General features: G+C 40.8%; 2 protein-coding genes across 3 annotated transcripts; both read left to right on the top strand.

The window, feature by feature from the left end:
* Positions 1 to 9,945: 9,945 nt before the first annotated feature.
* On the top strand, positions 9,946 to 18,335 carry LOC118453949 (uncharacterized). The gene is made up of 6 exons (XM_035906188.2): positions 9,946 to 10,078; positions 10,447 to 11,601; positions 12,362 to 12,664; positions 13,382 to 13,499; positions 14,231 to 14,341; positions 16,868 to 18,335. Exons 1-6 carry the CDS (start codon positions 10,030 to 10,032, stop codon positions 17,040 to 17,042), a joined length of 1,911 nt encoding a protein of 636 aa, XP_035762081.2. The 5' UTR covers positions 9,946 to 10,029; the 3' UTR covers positions 17,043 to 18,335.
* A 375-nt stretch (positions 18,336 to 18,710) lies between these two features.
* On the top strand, positions 18,711 to 24,455 carry tyrp1b (tyrosinase-related protein 1b). Of its 2 annotated transcripts, XM_006787303.2 has the most exons (9): positions 18,711 to 18,765; positions 19,661 to 20,016; positions 20,263 to 20,371; positions 21,148 to 21,361; positions 21,727 to 21,931; positions 23,174 to 23,341; positions 23,650 to 23,829; positions 23,911 to 24,057; positions 24,141 to 24,455. In XM_006787303.2, the coding sequence occupies exons 1-9, from the start codon at positions 18,752 to 18,754 to the stop codon at positions 24,344 to 24,346; spliced, it is 1,599 nt and encodes a 532-aa protein (XP_006787366.1). In that variant the 5' UTR covers positions 18,711 to 18,751; the 3' UTR covers positions 24,347 to 24,455. The 2 variants fall into 2 exon arrangements, with proteins under 2 accessions (XP_006787366.1, XP_087698667.1); XM_087842541.1 differs by lacking the exon at positions 18,711 to 18,765 and having other exon boundaries at positions 19,499 to 20,016.
* Positions 24,456 to 25,061: the final 606 nt, after the last annotated feature.

Raw genomic sequence — 25,061 nt, 5'->3', positions numbered from 1 at the left:
GCATTTATTGAAGCTGTTGATGTTACATTAAAGTTTGTATTTCAGATGTGAGCTGAATTACATAATAATCTTTTATTGCAGGTGCAACTGTAATCATGTTATGCACATATTGCATTTTTGTGCTAATTAAAGAGTTGAAGCTCGGTCAAGTTAATTAATGGTCTGAAGCTTCGGGCGACGCGATGTTCGACCAATCTATTGAGTAAAGTGACCCACAGCTATTGAAAGGATTGCATACATGCTTACAATTCACCACATATTATATAGGAATAGAATGAAGGCCTGTGTGCCCTCATGTTGCATTGGAGTCTGCCTGGTAACACATGACTCAAACGGAGTCAGGAAGTATGCTTCTGAAATGTCTTTGTTTGTCGAGTAAGGTCATGCACTGAGGTCAAGACACACACACAGGCTGCCTGTATCTAGACTTGTTTTGCTCAAAACTGCAAGTTGTTTTACCTGCGTACGTGACAGTTTAATTTCTACAGATAAGTGAAGTGAAATAACAGGAAGCATCTGGCGGTGGTGGAGGAACAGAGGACAGAACTGTTCTTTTTTAGAATATGTCCAAGGTCCAAGAATTACTGTAACTTATGCATGTTGTTATCTGCTTGTGACGCATTATTTTCGTCATCAATTGTTATATATATGACACCCCATTTATTGTTCTGGGAAGATCGATGCTGTTTGAGTGATCGTGCTCGGCTTCCCACATATATATGTGTTTAAATAAAATCATTGTTTTGACGCACAATGGACCTTCAGTCGTCTGTCTCTCACCTCAAATTAAGAATCAGGACAATTAACATGTTTGATTTAAGTGCTTAGAAAAACTTATTTTGTTAAGTGTCAATGCTGTTAATTACAGAGTGCCTCTCTATGTTAGACTTGTGATAGACTGGTGACCTGTCCAGGCCGATCTGTCCCTACCTCTATCTAGTTAGTGGTTAAAAAATGGATGGATGGATGGAAAAATACATAAGGAAAAAAACTAAAGATTGCAACCAACATATTATACTTGATACACTTGCAATTTGTCTGTTCACAGGTATTTTCAAATATGAATCCTGACACCGAGAAGAGTTGTTTTCTTCCAGGTTTCATGATTTTTACTTTATCAGTACACATGCTGATAAGAAAATCATTTTTACCATTTTGTATTGTTTTATTTTCATCCAGCCATTCTGTAGGCTGTCAGGTTTAAATGGTTGTTCCAAAGCATGGGTGTGTTTGCCCCACTGCGAGTTTGCATGTGAAGTATGGCTAGATTCTTTTCACTCATATACTTGCATGCAAATTGTATACTTACTCGTGTCATTAGTTTGTATAACCACAATCTTTAATGCAAATCATTGCAAACCAGGTCTCCTGGTGTAACGTATTATTCAACATGTTTAATGATAACACAGTATTTTTATGTTAATTGTATTTTTTAACTGCCAATTTCAGCCAAAAGCCTGTAATTAAGCACAACAAATCCTTTTCCCACTGGAATATTAATAAGTAATAATATGTTTGCAGCAGTGACAGGTACTTGACAGGCTGTGCTTATATGTTTTGTATTGCCTTGTGATGAAATTGTCACAGTACTTACTGTATTTGTACTTACATTTAGACCTGACAGGTGGCAAGCAAATAGTAAATGCATGCTGATATACACAGGCGTGTGTGTGTGTGTGTGTGTGTGTGTGTGTGTGTGCAGATGGTAAGGATTCCTTATCCGGCTGCAGAGACAGTGATGGAGACAGTGAAAGGACACAAGGACAGCATGAGTGCAGTTATGGATTTTGCATCCAAATGAGGGAGCAAGTTAATTTTGTATACTTGTAAGCTGAGTATAATTTACACTTTGAGCATCCTGATGTAATGTGTGTGGGAGCGTGCATGACGTGGACAGAGCTGCAGAAAGGGCCAGCTTTCCTTACTTTAGAGGCCTTGAGGCTGTCTGACCTATTTTTGCCTGGGAGTAGATGGTTCATCACAAGCAGACACCAGCCACTGCACCTGGACTGTGACTGTAGGTGTATGTGTATTCATGTGTGCCTGTGGAACGATGCACCGTATGTGACTCAAGCATTACCACACAGCTCTGTTAGGTTCTCAGTGGTGAATGCACTCTCATTCCCTTCTCCTATCTTCTTTCCCCACCCATCACCTTTTCATATAGCAGCCCTTTCCAACCGCACACACTCACACACATGCATCCACACACTTTCTCAATCTCTCTCAGGTGCTGCCTGCTGTGATGTCCAGTGCTGAGTGCTGCTGTACTTGCGTTCACAGCAGGATCTTCACACATGTGCGCACTCACTCAAACCCACATACACACACACACACACACACACACACACACCCACACAGATCCTGTTACACTAAATGTGTTCACAGCAGGGTAAACTTGATTCAAACAGCCAGTGAGAAAGTCTAATGATTGATGATAAGACCGGAATATCCGCAGCCACAGCAAAAAACACACAAACAGGTTATCTGGGACCTCCAGGCACTAAGCTCCTTTCACAAAGGAAGAGTGTTTGGAATCATTAGCTCACACATACGGGGGCTGTATCACTCCCCCAACCACATTTACATGTATGTGTCACACCTGTGCTCATAATAATACCTATATGTGCCATCACATTCCCCTTTGCATATCAACTCTCACTTGTGCACTCTGGTGCTGCCTCTTTTTTCCTCTCCCCTTCTCTCTGGTACTTTGAGACAAGTTTTTGCTGAACTGCTGAGGAGGCAGGCAGGTAAGCAGGCACATCAGCAGTGGGGCAGAGGTGCTGTTAGTCTGATGAGCAGTAAAGCTGTCAACACCAGAATAGCTATGAGGAGCTGCATTTGCTCTTATGTTTACCAACCCCGCTTTAAGCGACACTATCCTTAACATCTTTATGGATTTTGAATGCCAAAGCACGAAATCTCACATGCATAGAAGGTGTGCCATACATCTCCTCCACTGTTAGGTCTGTAGCTTCAGCAGTCTAGGACTGGATTTGTGACATGATGAAGGTGTTGCTCCTGTACCAGAAGTGTGATTGGAGTATTTCCCACTGACGTAAGCTAGAGAGGAGTATTCTCATAGAGAACAGTGATGTAATGGACTGTGAAGGTACTAGTCAGTCTCCTTTTTGCTTCCTCTCCCTCTCTGTCTCACTGTTTCTCCCTCCCTCCCTTCTCTGTTCCCATCTCTGTGTTTTTTTCTTTCCCTTTTTGTCTTGGCAGGCTAGTCCTGCTATTCCTTTGGGATATGTGAAATCAAACCCAACAGCTCCCTCGCTTGGTGACAAAAGGGAATTACATCTAGATACCTCTGCCGTTACTTGCCTAGTCTCCATGTGCACACATAATAACACGGCGCAGTGCTCCTCCCTCCCCCTTTTACTTCTGATATTTCATTCGGTTGCCAGCCACCACTCGGTGTTACGCTGTACCTAGATCAGTCCTTAAATGGTTTGTCAGATACTTTCTAAACACAGACAGTTCTTTTGTCACATTAGCTGTCAAGATTGTGAAACATTAATTAGACTCAAGTTCCCACTAAGGAGTCCCATGCTAGTGCTTCTCCTCCTCTTCTCCTCCCCTTTCTTTTCTTCTGTCCTTGTTCTCTGTCTTCATCAAAGAAGAACAACCAGCTCTCTCTGCCCCCGGGAGACATCACAGTAAGACAGACAAACCTCCCAGTCCTCTCCTCTACTTGACCATCCCAGCGTGAGCAGAAAAAAACAAAATACACACACACACACACACACACACACAGATAGAGAGAGAGGCACGCTCTCTCGCAGGCTTTGCTTTGTCTTGCCGGGTGGCCTCCTTGACTTTACCTGTCTAAAATTACAGAGAGTTCAGAGTGCCATAGAAACAGATGCACAAACATCTGTACCCACACGCACTTTGCAGTTGTTCTTTTCAATGAATTCACCACTAAGTCAACCTTCTTTCCAAGAAAACTCCAAAAGCAAAAGGAGGAAACAACACACATGCACACGCCCACACACGACAACAACAACAAATATATGCTTGCTGGTGCATGTTGGCATGCAGACACACACATGCATTATACATGAAAACAATCACACACCTATACAGTGCAGCTAGAGATGTACTATACGTACACGCACGTGCACAAATACCAAAGTGCAATGGGGAGTTTGAGAGAGGAAGCCCACAACATAAATATCCAATTACTAAACACATCAAACGCACAGAGGATGAAATATTGATAACTTTGAGATATTTATGTAATCCACAATGGTGCCTTATATAAGTGTTCCATTTAGAAGGAGAAGCAGAAGTGTGCAGGGAGGTATTGTTTTTCTTTTTTTAACATCACAGAAAGAGAAAGAAACTCTGTTGTATGTTGGCAGACAATGGTGTGAGCATATGAGAGCACTGGCTGAAAGCAGTTGAAAATGAACTCCCTCTTCCTCCCTGCAGTTCTCTCTTACCCAAAGTGCTCGCACTTAAGATATATGTGTGAGCGCTTTGGGTGAGATGTCTTAACCACGAGTGTAAACCACATTCGAGTGAGCTCCAGTCAGAGATCCCCCTCTCAGAAATAAGACAACAATTGAAAATGAAAGCAAAATGAGTGATGACTTAATCACTAGTGGGGCTCTACTCTGCTTTTGGGTGTACATTTATGAGGGGGAGTGACTGGGATGTTTTATTTGGCAGTTCATATTGGGCTGTCAATCTTTGGGTGATAAAGCACGTTCCGAGCATATGGAGCTGACGGGGGAAGGTTTTGGGCTTCTGTCTTCGCTGCTCTGCTTTGAGCTGCAGATCATAGAGTGTTTGCAACAGCATAAACAAGCAAGAAAATATGGATTCTCTAATTAATTGTAAATTGTCACCGCTTGAAGTGGGGATGCTGAGTGATGTGTGCATGTAGAGTGTGTGCTTGTGTTTTCATGAGTGAGAGAAAACGAGAAGGGGGGAAAAAACAGAGGGGAAGGCTGAATAATTTGACTTAACTTTCGTGCCTTATCAACAAGGCACTCTTCATGGTTTTTCCTTTGAAACTGCTGTTCCCCACTAAGGCCGAATAAATTAGAACTCTAAATAGGAATAATAATGAGAGCATACATTATTTCTGTTGTTGGTACTGGTTGATGTTGTTGTTGTTTGTGTCGGCAGGAAGGCTCAGATCTCCATATATGCAAAAAGAAAAAAAAAAGGTAACTTCCCCACATGCTTTACAAGTTTGGAGGATCATTTTAATGGTGACCCAAAAAGATGTCCTAGATATTTGGTGAACATCCTTTTGAAAAATTCCTGAAACTACAGACAGCGAAACAGAGGGAAGAGACGGAGAGAGAGAGAGAATGGAGAAAAGGCAGAGAAAAGATAGAAGAGGAAAAGATTTGATGAAATGGAACGCCTCCCTCTGTCGGGAATGACTTAGAAATTCAAACAATTCCCTGCAATGTCAGTCAAAAGCATTGTTCTATTTAAACTACAAAATCTTTGTTTATCTCCAGATCTGTACTCGGTATGGGAAGTACTTCCAGACCGAGTGAAAAATCATACGGAAGATTAACTATGACTAACCTGTGATACACTAACCTACGATTCAAGCATGACGCCCTGCTCATCTAGTCTCGGTGTGGTCCTGCTGGCACTCCGCTTCAGGGAATTCCCTGATGTAATGTGGAAAATATATTCACACAAGAAAGCAAATCAAAGCTTACATTCCCCAAACATCTTGAGTCTTTTTAAGTTCAGTATATTGTTGTCTTTTGTATAACTGGTGTTTTTTACTACTTAAGATCAACTTTAACGTTACTTACTTGAACCGTTTATGACATGCAAAAGCAACTGTAAATATTCTGATAATATAACAATTCAGATTTATTTGATACTAGTCATTTCACATGTTGTCCATTTCTTTGTTGTTTAGTTTGTCTTCCATGGGCTTGGACAGATGCTGCAGGAGTCAACTATATGCTTAGACTGTGTAGCTTAATGGTGTAATAAATGAAGTACTGTGAAAAATCATGGGCTCTTTCTTTGTCTTAATTTCACTTCATTGTTTTCAGTTATTCTACCTGCTTAAGGGCAAGTGCATTCCATTTTTAAAAAATATTTTCTTTGACCCTGACCACATATTTTGAAGAAGAGTAACTAAGTGCATCACTCCAGGAAATAAGGGAGGACAAATCCTTTCCCACAATGACATAAAATATTTGTAAAACACACACACACCACTAGCAGACATAAAAAAGAAAGACACAAATTTAAAAAAAAAATTGATCATGGATCGCCTACATGTGGCAAATGTCTCAAAACTAGTAAATTCATTGTTTTCCTTCTATGTGCATGACACTCATTAGGGAGTCTACAGTGCTGCTGTTGTTTTCTTGCATAAAAATTATACAGCCTAGAGTGGAGCTACATCTATCTGAAAATGTAGACCTGACAATAATGACCTTATGTTCTGATCGGTCTTTTATAGAAGTGTAAATGACTCAAGCCTAAAACACTGTTTTCTTAAAGAAAAAGCTTCTTGAGCATTTTTGTTAACGTTTTTGATGCAAAATTAAAATACATCTGTGAATGATTGAAATCTGTAAGTCTTTTCTGTTCAAATCAACAATATAGAACCACAAACAAAAACGTGCTATGTGCTTAAAGTGATTGTTTTCTAGTCCTTCTGCTGCTAACAAATAGGTCATGTTAGTGTAGGTTGAGGCTAATGTTGGTTTCCTCACCTCCACTGCCCTTTCTTCATAGAGACCGCCTCTGAAATTCCAACACTGACATGCAAAATACAGACAGCAGCTCTTATGCACTCACAGCACTGCACAAGGTGCTGCTGCCCTCAGCCCTAAACACAGAGCAATTTCAGAGGCCGTGCACTTTCTAGAGTTTCCCTTTGGTAAGATGACAGGAATAAGATAAAATAATAGAATAAGGTCTATTTTATTCATCTTTGGGGAAATCCGTTGCATAAATAGGGACAGTGTCAACTATGGGTCACTGACCATTTACATTATTAAAGATCTAATTTCATTTTTTGCCTTGTCATGGTCCCATGTTTTTGCATTGTTTTTCTTGTGGTTTAGTAAGACAAGTTTGTGTTCCTCTTGTTTCATGTGTGAGTTAGCTTTTGCTTGTTATCCTTTTCTACATTGTTTGGTTTCATTTTAGGTAATTGCTTTCACCTGTGTCTTGTCCGTATTTATTTGTCTTATTTTAAGCTATCATCAAACTTATCAGACATATGTGTTAGGATGCATACAGTATGCATCTTGGTAATAATCCCCCTCTCCCAGACTTAGTCACAAGCTAAGTATGAGGTGCTACTGCCTGGTAGCACAAAGCACAGTGTGATGCTCATGTGACTGTATTAACCTTTCAGACCAAATCTCCTGGAGTCACGAATGAGAGCGAGCGAGATCAGAAAGTAAAAGTTGAAGAGACTTTAAAAGCATGAAACAAAGAAAGCAGAGAACAAAACAATTGAGTTATGTCTTGTTGCTCCTCTGAAGCAACCAAGTCTCAGTTTCTATCTCTGGTTTGTTTTGACACCGAGTGTCTTTAATATGCAGAAGTGCAGATTTGGCAGTGAATTGTCAAGAAAATCAAAATGAAGCAGGGAGCACTGCGCAGCACTACATGTGGCTTCAAAAGCAACACAAAGAACTACAGAGAATTACACTGACACATTCTTATAATAAAATTGATGTTTGTTTTTTTTAAAAAAAAAAAACACGATTATATCCATATTTGGTTTCATAACTCAGAACAGACCAATAGACTGATGGGTCTGAAAGATAATAAACTGGTAGATGAAGGAATCTTGCTGGTTTGATGACAGGAATTTATCATTTTCCATGCTGGTCCTGTGGTGAAAGAATCAGTGTAGCCTTTGGTGAGGATCAGATGATTCATTGAAAAGCAAGATACATTAAAGCTTCCCAGAAGTCTTACTATTATTAGGCAGATAACAATGCAGCTACGGTATGAGCTATCAAAGGCACTACTTTTTCTTACAGAGGTTGAGGAATGGGGGTGGTGGTGGTGGTGTGTGTGGTTGCGTCGGGGGTGGGGTAAAAAAATGTTACATTCCAGTACACACTGACGTGGGGGTGAATGAATAGAGGTATTTATGTTTAGTGAATGGCTCTAGTCATGCTACCAAAGTTGAGATGATAGCGAAAATCTAGCATGACGATAAATTGTGCTAATGAAATTACTCAGCTTATTAAGTGTGTAGATGTGTGTATTAAGTGTAAAGATGGAAAGTGCATACGATGTCATATAATCCAAACCACACTGAATATGCTCCATAGTGTGGTGTTTACACATTTGCCTGGAAAGCAAACGTTGCTGGTTCAATTCCAGCCACAGATGTAAATCCCCTTTCGGGTTGTGTAAGCAAGGAGATCTGGTGTAAAACTGCTGTGGTGACCCTTCTCACAGGGTCACGAGAGCAGCAGAAGGTTTCTTCATCAAAATCTCATTGACTTGGATTTGCTGGGGGTTTTTTGGCCATATTTCTGTCTTCTTAGGCAGTACATTGGTCTTATTTCTTCAGCTAAGATTACTATTTACTAATGATTGATCTCAGTTTGAAAGTAACAAACTTCACAGACATAGTGCTGTGTGCTGTTTTTTGAGCTATGACACTGACATCAGCAAGCTACAATCAGAAAGTTTGACCGTTTTGCATTTATAGTTTGCAAAGCACAGTTTGCAAGCATTTAATGCTTGAACAAATTCAAGCATTAGCAAAATTTGATAGTCATCCGATAAATTAGTTGGTCACTGTAGATTATTTGTGTCTTTACTCAAAGACATAAATCTGAATCTCCTAATGTCAATAGAGAACATCAGAGGCAAGCAATGTCATTAGGATGCATGCATGAATAGAAAGACACAAATGGCTGTTGATCACCACAGTCAAGCTTTACATGCATCCAACCATCCAAAAAGTCCTGAGATATTGCTGTCTGTAACATAGAGGTGGACAACCTAAGCAGCCCTAGATATATGGAAGTAGCATGTGATAAACTAGGTGTAGTAACAGAACAATGTTTGGTTACTTTATTCGGCTGTTGTACTTTTACAATATGGATATGCATGCTTACTTCAATGACTGTATCCATATAAAAAACAAAACTATCCAAGTGGGTGTTTGGTGCAATTGGAGTGCCTCTGTGATGCTAACCTAGACATGAATATAAATAAACTGCAGCAAAAAAAACCCCACCTAGGGATTTTTCATTGCCTCTAGCCATACACTATGTGCATTCACAGAAACAACCCAATTAATGAAACACCTGCTTCCAATTTCTTTGGATTTCCACACTAATCATGCAATCAAGAGACTGAATAGAAACACCCTAGATGCAACAATAGGAAACCATAAGGCATCACTGTGCTGTTCGACATCCTAGCTGTGCACATCGGACTGATAACAGAGAAGTGGGCATCTTAGTAGAAACAAATGCTTTATATAATAAAAAACCTGGTAACATAAGGGATTCTTTTTCACGCTGTAAACTAACTCATTAAATATTTTTAAAATATTGTGAAATTTTGTTTGTAGTCTTTTGGGCTCCAACTCAGCTCTGCTTTCTCTAGCACTGTTTCAGGCCTAAATGGTTGCATCACTCACACTCTCCTTATAATTGCACCTCCAGAGTTCACTGTGTGTGTGACATGCCGTCCATGCTTCACCACAACCCTTGTAAGAGTCTCAAAACCATTTAGCGCTGCGGTGCTACTTCATCTAACGACACCATAGGGACACCTGGTGGTACAGAGAAACCTTGAGGTGACAATATTTAACATGGCAATGTTTGTTTTCCACCCTCCCTCATTTCTTCGTCACCTGCTGGGATCACACTCCATTGGGTATTTGCCGTTCAACCATCCGGAGTCTCAGTGTATGTCTTGTGGTGGTGTACACACTCACACTTGGCATTTTGAGCAAGATTTCTAGACACAAAAGACATTAAAAGGATTTTCCTGGAAATTACTGTGATTGCTTTGGAGTACACATTTGGAGTACACATGGAGGACTGCTCTTTGAAAGGATTCCTAGTGGTTTTAATAATACAAGGTAGGGAGGTAGTAGATAGGTGTGATTATGTATACAGTGATGTTCTGATGAACGAGTCACAAGTGCTTACTGATTCCAAACCACTAGTTTAATTAACTATAATCTACAAAATGAATAAATAATAGTATGACAAAGTGAAGGAACGAGTATAAATAGATGTGTTTAGATTTGATTCACTGGCAATCTGAGATAATGCTACCACATATACTTTATATGTTCATTACATGTGAAAATGTCATGCATATTATATACAAAGATGTAGTAACTAGTCCTTAGGTATGTTAAATTATCAATATTCATCACTATCAATAAAAAAAATTTAATGTCATTAAACGTACTATATTCCCGTTTGTTCACTGTGTCCTTAGGTCTGATGACGTCTATCCAGTCCTCCACTGAGGGCACCCCCTATGGACGGACCTCACCACAGGAACCAGAGCTAACCTCTGCAGGGGTGGCACCAGCAGTACTGTCCCCTCCTAGCCTGAAGGAGGTGCAGCAAGCTGTGCAGGAACCCTCAGAGCAGGTGGGGGGCCGTAGGACAGAGGAAGTGCTGAAACAGCTGCTGGAGAAGGTGGTGGAGGTCGCTCTGGGACAAGCGGATGGAGGGAGTGATACAAAAGTGGATCCGGGCACAGTCCAGAAAGCAGCTGAGGAAGAAGCTGACTTTGAGGCAGAAGTGCTGGAGCAGGAAGTGGAGGATGAAAATATGGGCATCAGTGAAGAAGATGCTGGTGTTGAAGAGAAGCAGGATGAAGCAGGGGTGGATGCATCTGAAGATGTATCTGATAGAGGAGTTGTCATGGAAGAGCATGAAGCAGCAGCTGGATCTGTGGAGAAAGCCGCAGCAGGTGTAGAAACTGGAGTCAGAGAAGCAGACACTGTGAGGGTTATTGATGAGACGCTAGGAACTGAATTCATTGATGAGGTTGTAGAAGGAGTTGGAGCCACTTTAGACGAGACAGGAGAGGATTCAGCTGTAATGGCAAAAATTCAGGAGGACAACAAAGATCAGGCTGTGCTGTCAGAAGAAAAAGGTGCAACACTAACAGAAATACAGGAGACAAAGGAAACTCTGGATGTTGAGGAGGTGGCAGTACACAGAGAGTCTGAACTCAATCTTGGAGAGGCTGATGTGGAACAGATAGGAGATAAGGAAGAAACTCGGCTAGACAAAACAGCAGGTGAGACAATAGCACTGCTTTTGGACAATTATCAGATAGAAGCCACACAAACTGCAGTCAGAGAGCCAATACTTGAGGAGGAAGATGCAAACATAGCTAAAGAGCCAGATGGACCAGAAGAAAAACAAGAACAAGGTCATTTAGTGGAGGAAGGAGCTTCAGTAGAGGTAGAATTAGGAGGTACAACTGTGGGGGAAGCAAAGGTAGATGACAGAGATGGAGAGAGTGTGATCAAGGGGAAATCAGTGGTGCTTGTGAATAAAAGAGATGGCCAAAAAGAAGCAGAAGAGGAGCAGCTTGCTTCGGAGACTTCAACTGACAGTACAAAAAAGGATCAAGGTGAGGTGGAGTTGCAAAAAAGTAGAAAATGCACAGGAACTGAAGTGTAACCTACACTAAGAAATAAGGCTTCAGTCTATAATCTTTCATCTTTTAGACAGAGTAAGTTTTATCTGTCATGTTAACTTTAATCTTAGTTCATCTGTCTCTGTTAAATAGATATTTAACAGAGATTTTAAAGACCATTGCAGTTTTAAGTTTTTCATCTGAAATGCAGAATATCTAGAACCAGCTCATAATTTGGGTCACAAAAACTTAAAACTGCAATGGTCTTTAAAATTGCATTTGCATAAGACTCAGCAGATTTGGTTGAGCATTGCATTGTGTGTATCATAACATACTTAAAGACCTTAAATTAGGACTATAACAGCTTTTTGTGCAAGAAAAAAGGCTGGTTACTAGACTATGTCTGAAAACCCCTATAATGTAAATAAGAATATTTAACACTGGCTAGTCCTGTTCTGTTTGCTCAGAAAAATCTGACATTTCTACTCTGAGTACATTGATACAAACATGAATCCTTTATCAGTTTAATCCTCCATTCCTGTATGGTCATTTGTCATTGAGACCTATGCAAAAAAGAAAAGACACTTTCTGCTACAAATGCACAAATGCATACAAATCACAACCCACCAGGGTCTTTTAGCTACAGCACATCTGTACTTTATTCTACATTCCACTGCTCCACTTGACAAAACCTTAGTCTAGGCCTCTACTCTTCATTTTCATGTGTGTGTCACATACCAAACCTCACTTCTAGATGTGGTGGGGATCTCTGGCCCAGAACCTGATGGTGGTGCTGAAACCACCATGTTGCAGAGCTCTGAGAACCAGGCTTCCACTGTGGATTTATTCCTCATTGATGTGGAGACTGAAGAAAGAAACCTAGATGATGAGAAATTTAACAGCAATGAGATCATCACCCCGACCAATGACCTTTTCCTGTATGACCCAGCTGATGCCCATCCTACACTGGATAATTTTATGAATGATGATCTAGCCGAACACCCCAGGACTGAAGGAGAGGCATTGGGGGAAACCAATGAGCTCGTTAAAGATCCAGGTAAAAGCTAAACTTACAGTATAGATAACTATGTATTTTACATAGCCCAAAGACATGCATGGTAGATTGATTGTTGATTGCAATGTGGTCTTTGATATATTAGATTTGCTGTAGTTCTCAAACACTTTTAGAAACACATCCTAGGCTATAAATAGTTTGGGAAATATTCAACAGGAGATATTTTTTTTTCCACATTAAAAACTTGGGCAGAATAAAGAAGAAGAAAACAGATCATTATCATGATTCTGCCAGCAAAATATGCAGATGGCCAGCTTGATGTTTTTCCATTCCACTGAGCAATTGTGCAGGCTAACTATACCCTAACTGGTGGGGGAAGACCAGAAAGTTTGGACCCTCCTGTCACACAGGCTACAACATGCTGTTTTCTGCCTCTTGTATTTGCTTCATATTTTTTGTAGGAGCCAGTGCCATTAGACACATGCCAGTTTGGGCTGGCACAATTTTACTGGCAGATTGTTTAAAATGACGTAGCGGTAGCAAAAAACAAAAGGTCTTTTCTTCTATGAAAAAACATCATGTATAATTAGACTGCACATATTCATATAAGAGCTTCCTGTTTGTACATTTGCTGGACACTTTGACATACTTGTGGCTGCCCATCAGCCACAAGTATGTCAAACTTTGTATTAAATCTAATGCTTCCACCTGCTCTGCCCTGCAATTTATCTCTCTCTCTGCCTTATTGTATCTGTTTAGAATCAACTGAATTAGGCTTGGAACCATGGAAAATCGGAGCTGCTACTGCTGCAGTTTTCCTGGTTTTGCAGACCGCCGTCATCATTATCTATATCGTCAAACGTCGTCACAAAAACAAGTAAGTTGCACCACTTGATCTACAGGAACATTGATTCAAAACAGTTCTTTTATAGGCCCTGAGTTCCTCAAATTACAGCTCTAATCTTTGCTTGTTAGCAAAAATGCTTTGCTTGTTAATCTCTGGCCAGCAGTATTCCTTTAAAGCCTGCCTTCCATTATTATGCTTTGATTAGGTTAGACTACACATCAAACAGCCTCATTTTAAAGCACATTTCTTTTACAACACAAATTTGTACAATACCATTGCATGAATATCTGTCTGACTCTGTATTTGTAAAGCAGACTCCCCTCCTTTTTTAATTACTTTTGTGAACGTGAATGCAACTAACATTTGTTGCATTTGCACCAGTGTCAGCCACCATCCACTTCTTTTTCTCTGATATCCGAAACAAACCATTTGATTGCTACCTGTAACAACAAAAGTGCTACAATCACAGATGGGACTCGGAGCAGAACTGGCACATGATTGCTTTAGATGTTGCCTGAGCTCAAGGTAACATTTCAACACTGATACATGATGAAATCAGACCACGTATCGAGTGTTGGGTCAGAATTTCCTCCTCTGTTCACAAAAGAGAATGGTCTTGCTTCAGTTATATACTTGGCTACTTTTTTATTTCTCTACATGACTCATTGCAACGTGCAGTTAATTTGTAGAAGGTCAAGAGTAAGCAAGAAGAGCAATAATAGTGATAAAGGGATATTGTTTATGTGTTTGTGTGCGAGCAGCAGCCTGCCCCGACAGCGTGCATGTGAGGAAGAGTGTGTTGAGCCAGAGGCAACTACAGGAGATGACTACAGTGATGATACACTGCCTGCGGGCAATGGTGACCCTCAACAGTATGTTCTCACCAGTGTTTCTTGCAGTGTTATAGATGCGTACAGCACACATGAGAGTATCTGCAAAAATAAAGGAAAAGGACAACATTAAGAGTCATAAAATGCTGCCAGAATTGTGTCATTTTGCAATCTAACACAACCTAACACACAATCTTCCACAGGTGTTTATTTGACTTGAGATCTGCTGACTGCAAAGTCACATTCAAAACATTTAATATACAGTGTTCACATTCTTCTTTAAGCCTGGCCTTTTTCTCTCTCTTGCCAACCTTTTTACTTTTTCTTACACTGCTCAAAAGAAAATTAAGGTACTGCTTCATTTTCACAGTATAACACAGAGCCAGTTAAACTTCAGGGACATCAATCTGTCTTGTTACAAATCATAAACCATTGTGAATCCAATTCACTTGCTTTGGTGCAAATGAAAATGACAACAGGCGTACTGCAGAGGCAATAACAAGACTCCCTAAAAACAGAATGGTTTTCTTATCCCTCCCTCATCCCTTTTTCCTAGTTTTTCTATTTGTTAGTGTCCTTGTTACTGCTAGTAACATGAGACAGTACCAGCAGTCAATTCAGGACACATCCATGCTTTCCACCATAAGAAGGTTTACTGTGGCTCCCTGTACAGTCTCAGAACTGAGAAAGAGAGCCCTACAAAATGATCTCCAGTGGGCTACTGACCAGACTCCATGGGCATGGCATGCATTAAGTGATCCCTTAACTTTTTTGAGCTGTGCATTTATACAAAGTGACATCTCTTAAACTATTTTAGGACTGACAAGCAAGCAGAAGGTGCAAACAACCTTCACAGGTGTTGAATTAAAATGGAATCTTAACTTTAAACTTCAAAAATAATCTAATGCAACAAAGCTTAAATTTTATTGGCAGCCTTCGCTAGGCTTCATCACAGATTACAAGATACAAGATTTCACTGATTTCTTTCCTCAGCTACACTTACTTACTTTTCCATTGTGACCTGCCTAAATATCATGTACTGACCTGCGTAGGAGGTCAGGAGCCACCAGTTGTGTGCTTCTCAGCTGATTCCCTCTTGGCGCTTTTATAGTGTAATAGCCCCGGGATTCTGCTCAAAATGTCACATGAGAATGTGAGTCCCGTGAACCAAGAGCATTACTGGCTAATACCACTGCTTTTGCTAATCAGACCGGTGGGCTTGGATCAGTAATTAAGCTACAGTTGTGTGCTTGCAGTGAGAGACCATGTGAAAAATATGCATGTGGTGACAATCAACTGTAAACAAAAAATACTAAAAATTCAGAGATTTAGAGATTGAGAGTCTGTGTATTTGTGTGTTGCTTCAGCGAGTGAATGTGTATAAGACACAAGTAGAAATGTGATGCCTGCCTTGCACAGACAATAACAAAGCAACACTGAATTATTAAACAGTCGACACAGTAATTTTGAAATGTGTCCTTGTTAAGAGTCTTTGCAGCAGCAGTGGCAATCCAGTTGTCATCAAAAGAACCAAAATTCCTGTTAATAGAAAACAAAATTTGCTTTTTAACTACTTTTTTGGTTTTTAAACTCTTCTTTAGCAATAAATGTTTCCCCCAAAAAAGGTATTTCAAGAGTCAAGCTGGCTGTAAACAACTGCACCTGAACAAAAGATGCTGGGATTTACAAACTCTTTGGTATTGCATTGAACTTGGCGTCCATGAGGTTTCACTTGGAAGGACGGCATCTGTCTTTGATGCACAATTCAGTGGGTGCTTGGCTGAAATCATAGCCGCAGAAAAAATATCGTACTTTATTATCCTTGGAACTTCAAGCAAACAGCTCGACAAAAAAACAACAACAAAAAAACCTCCACAGTGCTCTAAGATTATTTTTCAGTGAGCTTTAAACTGTAACCCAAATCCAGCTCCCACCTCCATCCCCTTTAGCCCAACACAAAACCCAAAGCAGCTGTGTGAACATTAAACTCATCAGGCATTCTGGGTAACGTGCAAATATTCAGCACCCAGGCAACATAATGGAAGTGCTCTTAGGACAGCCGCATTGTTGCCCTTGAGGGGTAGTCTACTAGGACATATTAAAAATTTCAGTCAGGACAGTATCCCCTGCAATTATTCAATAATGTCAAGTGATCTGTTTGTATCTAGGTGTGTCATTAGCTCCCAGGTATCTCATTTCAGCACAGTTTGTAAGCTTCTCCATCTGGTGTGGAAATCATTAAATAAACAGACCTTCCAGTGAGAATATTAGCATTCGCTTAGAGCGGCATACTTAACAGCAGTTTGACAACCATTACGAACAAGCCATTTGAAAGTGTGTTTCAATTTCATCGCTTGAAAGGTGCCTGTCTTTGTTTTTGCGTGAAGCAAAATAGATTTTCTCATTTTTGTGAAATTTATCCCATTTTCCTGCTAGCACTAACCTAATATTATACCATTGTACAACAATGTGAGTTGTTCCTGTCATCAGACGGCTGTATATTTTCTCCTTTTTTCCCGTTTCAACTGGTCTAATCACTGCCAACTGCTCTTTTGTCCTTTCCACCAGGATGGCTGCAGTTGACCCAGCTAATATGGCTTCAACCCTGGCCAAAATAAATGACCAGCAAGGAGATGAGCATGCAATAGCTATGTCAGACCTCCTGCCCAGCTCTACAGATGAGTGGGCCAATATTGGATCAGGACCAAATTCCTCACAAGACCTCAGGACTTCCTTTCTCTAGGGGGTCCAACTGTTTTCTCATTCATGCTATATCTAAATTAAGCTCAATGAGCACACAGCCAGTGAATTACCTAAACATTTCACACCCTAACCAAACCCAGTAGTGACTGTCTCACATTCCCAAGCGTATTAACTACTGTATAATCATCTTACACTTAGTGCGTATGACTTGCGTATGATTTGTGTTTTTGCATGTGTAAATTTAAAAAAAAAAAAGCCTAACAATTTTGGATTTTGGCATATATGACTGTGTGACTGAGTGAACAGAGAAACGTGTGTTTGAAAACACTGTGTACATGTGCAAGTGTGCAAATGTGATAAACCTTTTATGTATCTACTGCTGTCTAGTGGTTTGATGTCTATAAACACTTTAGGCTGCACTGGAATTGTTGAGCAACGGTTTTCAAAGTGGCCACATCGCTCATGCTGTACAAAGCTGCTGAACTGCCACGAGCAATCATCCCATTTTATCAGCAAGTCTGAAGTCTGAGAATGCTGGCTGCAACATGAAGTGCCTCATCTGAAAAGTCTTTAAAATGTAAAACGATTTTTTAAAAATGGATTTGATTTTTATTCTGCGCAAGTCTTGACTTGTGTATCATAAGTTTTGCTTTGAGTAGAACAAAATTAAGTGTCCAAAGAAGCAACTAGATCCATAAACTCCAGTGCCGGGTTCCACTGGCCACCACACACCACAACCATGCCCCTATCATATTTTTCTCTTCCCGTCATTCTTCTGCAAGTTTATCATCTGAATTGTTTTTTCTCAGAACTGTGCAGGCTCTTTCAGAGGGTTTCTAAAAAACACTCATCTGACCTTCATGTTCTTGAGTGTAACCGGTGGTTTGCACCTTGTTGTAAACCCTCTGTGTTTCATGTTTGTAGACGTTAACAATGATATCGCTAATATTTTGAGAGTGTCATCTTGGTTAGATTTTTTAAAGTTGTTTTTCTTAGCAGTTGAAATAATTTTGAGAATACAGAGAAAAGTGACAAAAATACAAACTTAGGACTTTGAATCAACTTCAGATATTATGTTTGCTTCATTTATCATGAAATAACAACAAGGGACCAGGCCTCGTGTCACCATGAAACCGCTTGTCAGTCAATTGTCCAATTATTTTTAAGCCTTTGAAAACGAGGGACCGTGCATAAAATTGGCTGCATCTCCTAAAGTGCTAGTGTAAAAATACTGTAAAACTGCTGGAATTAAAGCTGACAGTCTGTACTTCAATCACGTCTTGATTGCTTAATTTGAAAATCGTCTTTTGGAGTGTACAGAAACAAAACGAAAACAAACAAAAACAAAGCAAAATTATGGAACTAACTTCTACTTACGTCCATGATTTACATAAATGTAGAACTTGGCTAAAACCCCAGAAATTTTCTCTTGTAAGACTTCAGCATGAATGTCATCAAATAGTTGTGTGAGTATCCACAGTCTGGCGTCATTTGGTCCATGATCACAAGGTTCATGAATGAGTTTTTGAAAAAACTCAAGTACCCTCAAGTGTACACGTGTGTATGGTGTGTGTGTGTGTGTGTGTGTGTGTGTGTGTGTGTGTGTGTGTGTGTGTGTGTGTGTGTGTGTGTTTCTCCTTGCACAAGCTCCACAAAGGCCTGCTCATGTGCTCAATAGCTATTTAAGACAGAGAAGGGCAATGGGCTGATTCTTGGGGGGGACTTCAGTTCTGCAAACAGAGGAGCAGCATGTACAGTCAGAGGTAGGGGAACAAATGATACTGATTCCTTTTTCACCAAATGAACTGTAGAATCCAAAAAGTCATACAACTCGGAGGTATGACTGACTGCTTTAGCGGCTTTACAAATTAAAAGTATTTATTGGACTAATGCGCTACATCTTTGCAGATGAAGTGAAGTTTTGTCTCGTATGATGTTACAGAGCAGATTTCCACAGAACCCAGCAGGTGATGCACCGACTCGTTAAGTCGTGCATTCAAATATTTGTAATATGCTCAAACATGTGGAGCATTTCCCCTTTTATATTGGTAACATTTCTTAGGTGTTGTTTTGTTGTTAAATAATTGCTCATAATAATTGCAAATTATTAGCCACTCCTTCATTCATTTCTAATCAACAAACTTCAAAAGGCACAAAAGGCAAGCAAATCTAACTGCAAAAAAAAGGAAGAAAAAAGAAAAAAGGTTCAAGCAAATCATTGCCTGCTGTCTATTGTTGAAAGCATTTCTGAACTTGTAAGAGTTGAAAGCTAATGGCTTTGTGAATTATAAATAATGACTTGTGCTGCCTGCAGGGATGTGTAAGAACTGAAGTTTTGGAATAATGTTAAGACAATTGGCTTTAGCAAGAGAACACATACTGAGTAAGTTGTTCTGGAGCTTAATTTCAGTGGATGTGTCGTGTATGTGGGGATGGTTTTTTTTTATCTTCATCTTGCTAAATGTGTTCTGGGACGGTCACTGGTCCTTCACAACCGTGAACAAGACAAGTCCTTTAAAAAAAGAAGGAGGCCTGTAGAACAGCAATTCTCAACATGTAAAAGATTTCCACACACTTTGTTCTAACCTTGTTCTCACATCTAAATTACTGCATGGCCCTAAAAAACTCCTTACTTCACCTCATTCTCTACTTTATCAGCTTGTGGAGTGTGGGTTTGGTGGGGACCTTGTGTGCCACGCTCACCTTGGCCCAGTTCCCGAGGGAGTGTGTCACTCCTGAGGGGCTGCAGAGCGGCCAGTGCTGCCCATCCCCTACAGGGGTAGCAGGAGACGAGTGTGGCTCCAGCACAGGAAGAGGCCAGTGTGTGACCATTGAGGCTGACAGTCGGCGCCATGGACCTCAGTACCCTTATGCCGGGCGCGATGACAGAGAGAGGTGGCCGCTGAGATTCTTCAATCGCACTTGCCGGTGTAATGGGAATTTTACCGGCTACAACTGTGGGCGATGCAGACACGGGCTAACTGGACCAAACTGTGATCAGAGGATCTCTGTGGGTAAGAGAGCAGATGCTTTTTTACGACCTAAAAATTCACGACGACTTAAAATTTCTATCCTCTACCATGTCCTTCACGATTTCACAGGTCTACATCAGCCTGGGGAATGAAGGCAGCATTTATTGCTAGGAGCAGGAAAAAAGTGTTAATTTTTAATAGCACTTTCTTTTCTCTACTCTTCCTTCGTTTCTACCACACTTTAACAACACTTCATTCTCTCTCTTCACCCCATTAACTTCTCCCCAGTAAGGAGAAACATCATGCAGATGAGCACAGCTGAGAAGCAGGCGTTTGTAAATGCTCTGGATCAAGCTAAGAGGACTGTCCACCCTGACCTCGTCATCTGTACAAGACGGTATATTGAAAAAATAACATGATAATCAAGCTGAATACAATTAGATGATTTTAAAGGGTTGATTTTTACCTTGTGATTCTCTGTAAAACACAGCATGTTTTGCACAAGGACCTGCACGCTCAGACTCAGCTGAGTCTGGTAGTTGAAAGAAATATATGTGCAGTATCTGTGGCTGAGCCACATGCTGTGCTTTTGAAATTATTTGTAAAATCAGAGAATTTCTCATGGCAGCTTTCTTTAAAAGCTGTAGAAAGTTGAGCAAATGATCACGTTTGGCATGAGTAAAGGGAATTACAGTCTCCTGAATCTGTGAATAACCTCCTTCTAAATTAGCTGAGGACTGCAATCTGTTAATTTTTGAAGCCATTCTTGACTGCAGCTCAAAGAAAATCTCTTAACCTCTGGATCAGACAATTAAAATTCCCCTTGTTATTAATGGTCATGCTCAAGATTCTTAGTTACATGCCACATAATGCAGCTACAGAGAATAAAATATGTATTAATATCTATATATCCATTAGTGAGTTATTCACCAGTACCATCCCCAAGTTCTGAAGCCGTGTTTGAATGGATCAGTGAAAACAAAATTGTGAAAAACACTTTGTAGAGCTACTAAGATTACAAAGCTTTATGCAACAGCAGAGCATTTAACACATGCATAGTTCATCTACGGCCACACATTCTCTTACTTCAAATCAATCAGGGTGAATTTGGAGGATTCAGGCAGGGCAATGTGGAGGAAAAAATACAACGTGACATTCATCCTTTATCTTTAGGTACCAGGAGTTGTTTGGGCCTGATGGCAACACCCCACAGTTTGAGAACATCACCATTTATAATTACTTTGTTTGGAGTCACTACTACTCTGTCAGTAAGACGTACCTGGGGCCAGGCCAGACCAGCTTTGGAGGTGTAGACTTCTCCCACGAGGGCCCAGGTTTTGTCACCTGGCATCGTTTTCATCTGCTGCAACTGGAGAGAGACATGCAGGTGAGTAGAGAGAAGGCAGGGAGAAAGAGGGGTGGTAGTGGAAAAGAGGAGAGACAGCAAGCTTCTGGGCTGATAAAGAAATGGATGAGGAGGTTAAGATTGGAGGAGTGGTGATGGAAAGAAAAAAGATCTGACACTGAGTGAAAAGCTAGCCTGAAGGAGAATGGGTTAATGCAAGGAGGAAATAAAAAAGGCAAAACAAAAGCAGGAATATATAGGAAGGGGACAAAAAATAGGGCGCATAAAGGACAAAAAGAAAAAGAACCAAGCTGCATATTTTTCTAATAAACAATTCAAGAAAGCAGTTTGTTTACAGACAGTCCTTCTCTGAACACCTGCCTCCTTCCCCTGTTCGATCTTCATAGGACATGCTGGGCAACCCCACCTTTGCCCTGCCCTACTGGAACTTCGCCATTGGAGGCAGCGAATGCGACATCTGCACAGATGACCTGCTGGGAGCCAGGAGCACATTTGATATGAGCTCCATCAGCCCCAACTCTGTGTTCTCACAGTGGAGGGTCATCTGCGAGAGTGTGGATGACTACGACACTCTGGGCACCATCTGCAACAGTAAAGACAGTCACGGAAACACACACTATACCAGCCGAGCGCTGCTGATATACAGCATCGTCTCAGCTGCATCAGAAAAGAGGGCAAAGAGCTCATAAAGAGAGCATGTAGAACATAGGCTGCTATAAATAATAGCTCACAGCTGTTGTGCTAAATTCGATATTGCTCGCTATTACTTCAGTTTGTTTGAAACTGCTCTAGTTGTTAAACATCGCCTTCTCTGTTGCCGTGTGTAACTGAAGTACTACACACTGCATCTCTAAAAACTGCGGTTTGAAAGATTTTTTTTGTTTTTATTCAATCAGCCTAGTTTTTCAGTGTTAATTCCTGATTGGTCACAAGATTTAACCTAGAATAAGGGAATTCTTATTCAGTAATAAGATAACGCTGCGTAACCTAGACTTTAGGTGATCAGATTTGCAGGGATTGGCTCTCATTCCGTACTGGCACCAGATTACAAGCCTAATTCACTACCTTTCTTTCAGTGTTCAAATGCACCTAATTTATAAAGGATTTGGTTTTCATCTGGAATAGGCAAGTAATTGGGAATGTCAATCATCTTTCCCCGTGGAGCCTCAACAACAAACTTATAAAAAGAGGTCATAAGAAAAAAAAAAGTGTTTGGTAACAGGTTGAACACGTGAGTGGCCAACATGTGAGTGATCTATCTTGTTATTCCCCCCAGAGAGTCATGACAGGCCTGGTATTTCCTGCGTCAACAAGCAACATCTCCTTAAATGGGTTAAGGGGGTTGCCTCATTTGTGCATGTGCTTGTTGAAGACAGGAATCTAACAGTCTACTGGTTCCTTTGATCTGAGGGAATAATCTTCAAACAGACAGACAACTCGGTTATGTAGCCTTCTGTTTATGTGCTTGTGTGTAGGAGAGAAAGCCTGAAAAAAGAGAAAGAGATCATACATGCAAGAGAGACAAAAAAAGAAAAAAAAGACTTCTGTTCAGTCACAAAGCTCCCACTCACTACTGTTGACTTTTATTGAATAATTAAAAAAGAAAACTGCCATCCTGTCATGTTTAAGGCAGATCAAACTAGTAGAGTCTCCCACACAGAGTTAGAAGGTGGTTAAATAATACATTTTCAATCAAGCCATATCTGTAGGGACCTCTGGCTTGTGCCTGATCTTAGGTCTTAGTGTGCCAGTAATCAGAAGTTATCTTTATTATTTTAAAGTAATTATATTTCGCTTAACCTAGTTTTATTGAGTCCTTTCTTCATCTCCAAGGCACAGAGAGCAGTCCCATCAGGAGGAACCCAGCAGGCAACGTGGCGCGGCCCATGGTGCAGAGGCTGCCGGAGCCCAAAGATGTGCTGGACTGTCTGGAGATCAACACCTTTGATACCCCTCCTTACTACTCCACCTCCTCCGAGAGCTTCAGGAACACCATCGAAGGTGATCCACATTCAACATGACTCATAGGTTAGAGCCAAAGCAGTAGTTGAGATTTAGCATTCTTCCATCAGCCCAATCCAAGGAAATATTCAGTTTCTCTTGGGCTCAGCTCAGAAAATAAAGCTGCTGAATACTGTGTGAGTGTATAGATGAAACACAAAGCCAGAAAAACACTCACTCAATCCTCCACCCACATGCACATATGGTTAGCTCCAACACAACATTTGTTGTTCCTAATTTTGGTAAATCAGAGTCTTCATTAAACGTTTTCCTTTTTTTTTTCTCATTTTTTGTTCCATAATTTCAAGGCTACAGCGCCCCCCAGGGGATGTACGACCCAGTGATCCGCAGTCTTCACAATCTGGCCCACCTCTTCCTCAACGGGACGGGTGGACAGACTCACCTGTCGCCCAATGATCCCATCTTTGTCTTGCTTCACACCTTTACCGATGCAGTCTTTGACGAGTGGCTCCGCAGGCATCAACCGGGTACACCTTTGCGAATATTCAAACAACAAAATTCACTTTGGAGAATGAATAGATGGATTGACATATTCTTCACTCTCTCAGGTGACACTGTTTACCCCGATGAGAACGCTCCCATTGGACACAACAGCAGGTTCAACATGGTTCCTTTCTGGCCGCCTGTCACCAATGCTGAGATGTTTGTGCCTGCCCCAGAAAACCTGGGATACTCATATGAGGTCCAGTGGCCGGGTGAGAAGCAGAGAACGTGTAAGCATGCGCAGATCCACAAAATCCAGGAATTGCTCATAACCGTCCGCTCTTTTCCCTCATAGCTCGTACCTTCACCCTCTCTGAGATCATCAGCGTAGCTGTTATTGCTGCAGTGCTGGTTGTGGTGGTGGTTGGTATAGTCATAGCCTGCGCTATGCGTTCTCACTCTTACAACTCTGCCGAGGCCCTGGAGCCGCTGTTGGCAGAAACTTACCGACGCTACTCAGAGGAAGACCGCAGGCTGGACAAATCACAGTCCGTTGTCTAACATTTTCGATTATCTTGAGAGGACCCAACATTTACATACATAAATTTGTCTTGTTTTCCTTTTTTTAATTATTCCTCCATTTCTTCTAATAAAGGTGAACTGGTTTTGAGGCTTAATTGTGTGTCTGCATTTATGAATTGAAAGGCGGAGAGGGTCTGGCGGATCTTTTGTTGAGCACATACAGCAGATTTTCAGACTGCAGCCAAGATTATAATAACTGCAAGAGCTGATATCCAGTGCTCAGATAAGTACACAGCAAGCATAGGAGCAGCTACTGGGACTGAACCCTCCAAAGCTACATGTCAGAGCTACACTATTTAGTGACTCCACCTCGCTGCCCATTTTCAGCTGACAAATATATGTTTATCCATGCAGATGAAATGATCTCTTTCTATAGGAATATGCTTCTATTCCTTTTCATCTTTTAAAAAAACTTTTAACTCACTCTGTTTTTGTGTGAACAAGCAGTATTTTATGAAAACACCATTGCAGGCCTGTATGCCGCAGGCATAAATTTGCTTATCTCAAGCCTCAGGCCAACTGGCAAATCACACCACTTAGACGTAATGTTACTTCTCAAATCAAGCCCATGCAAATTTCCATGTGTTCAAAACAGCAGATGTACCGCCCTCAAGTGGATCTAAAGGATTACTGCGAAAGGAGGAAATCGTTTTTTTTTCTTCGTTTACACTCGTATCCTAATTTTTTTAAAACT

Source organism: Neolamprologus brichardi, chromosome 6, assembly GCF_056152115.1.
Source record: "Neolamprologus brichardi isolate AB-2024 chromosome 6, ASM5615211v1, whole genome shotgun sequence".
Lineage (NCBI taxonomy): Eukaryota > Metazoa > Chordata > Actinopteri > Cichliformes > Cichlidae > Neolamprologus > Neolamprologus brichardi.
This window is presented reverse-complemented; position numbering and strand designations above follow the sequence as displayed.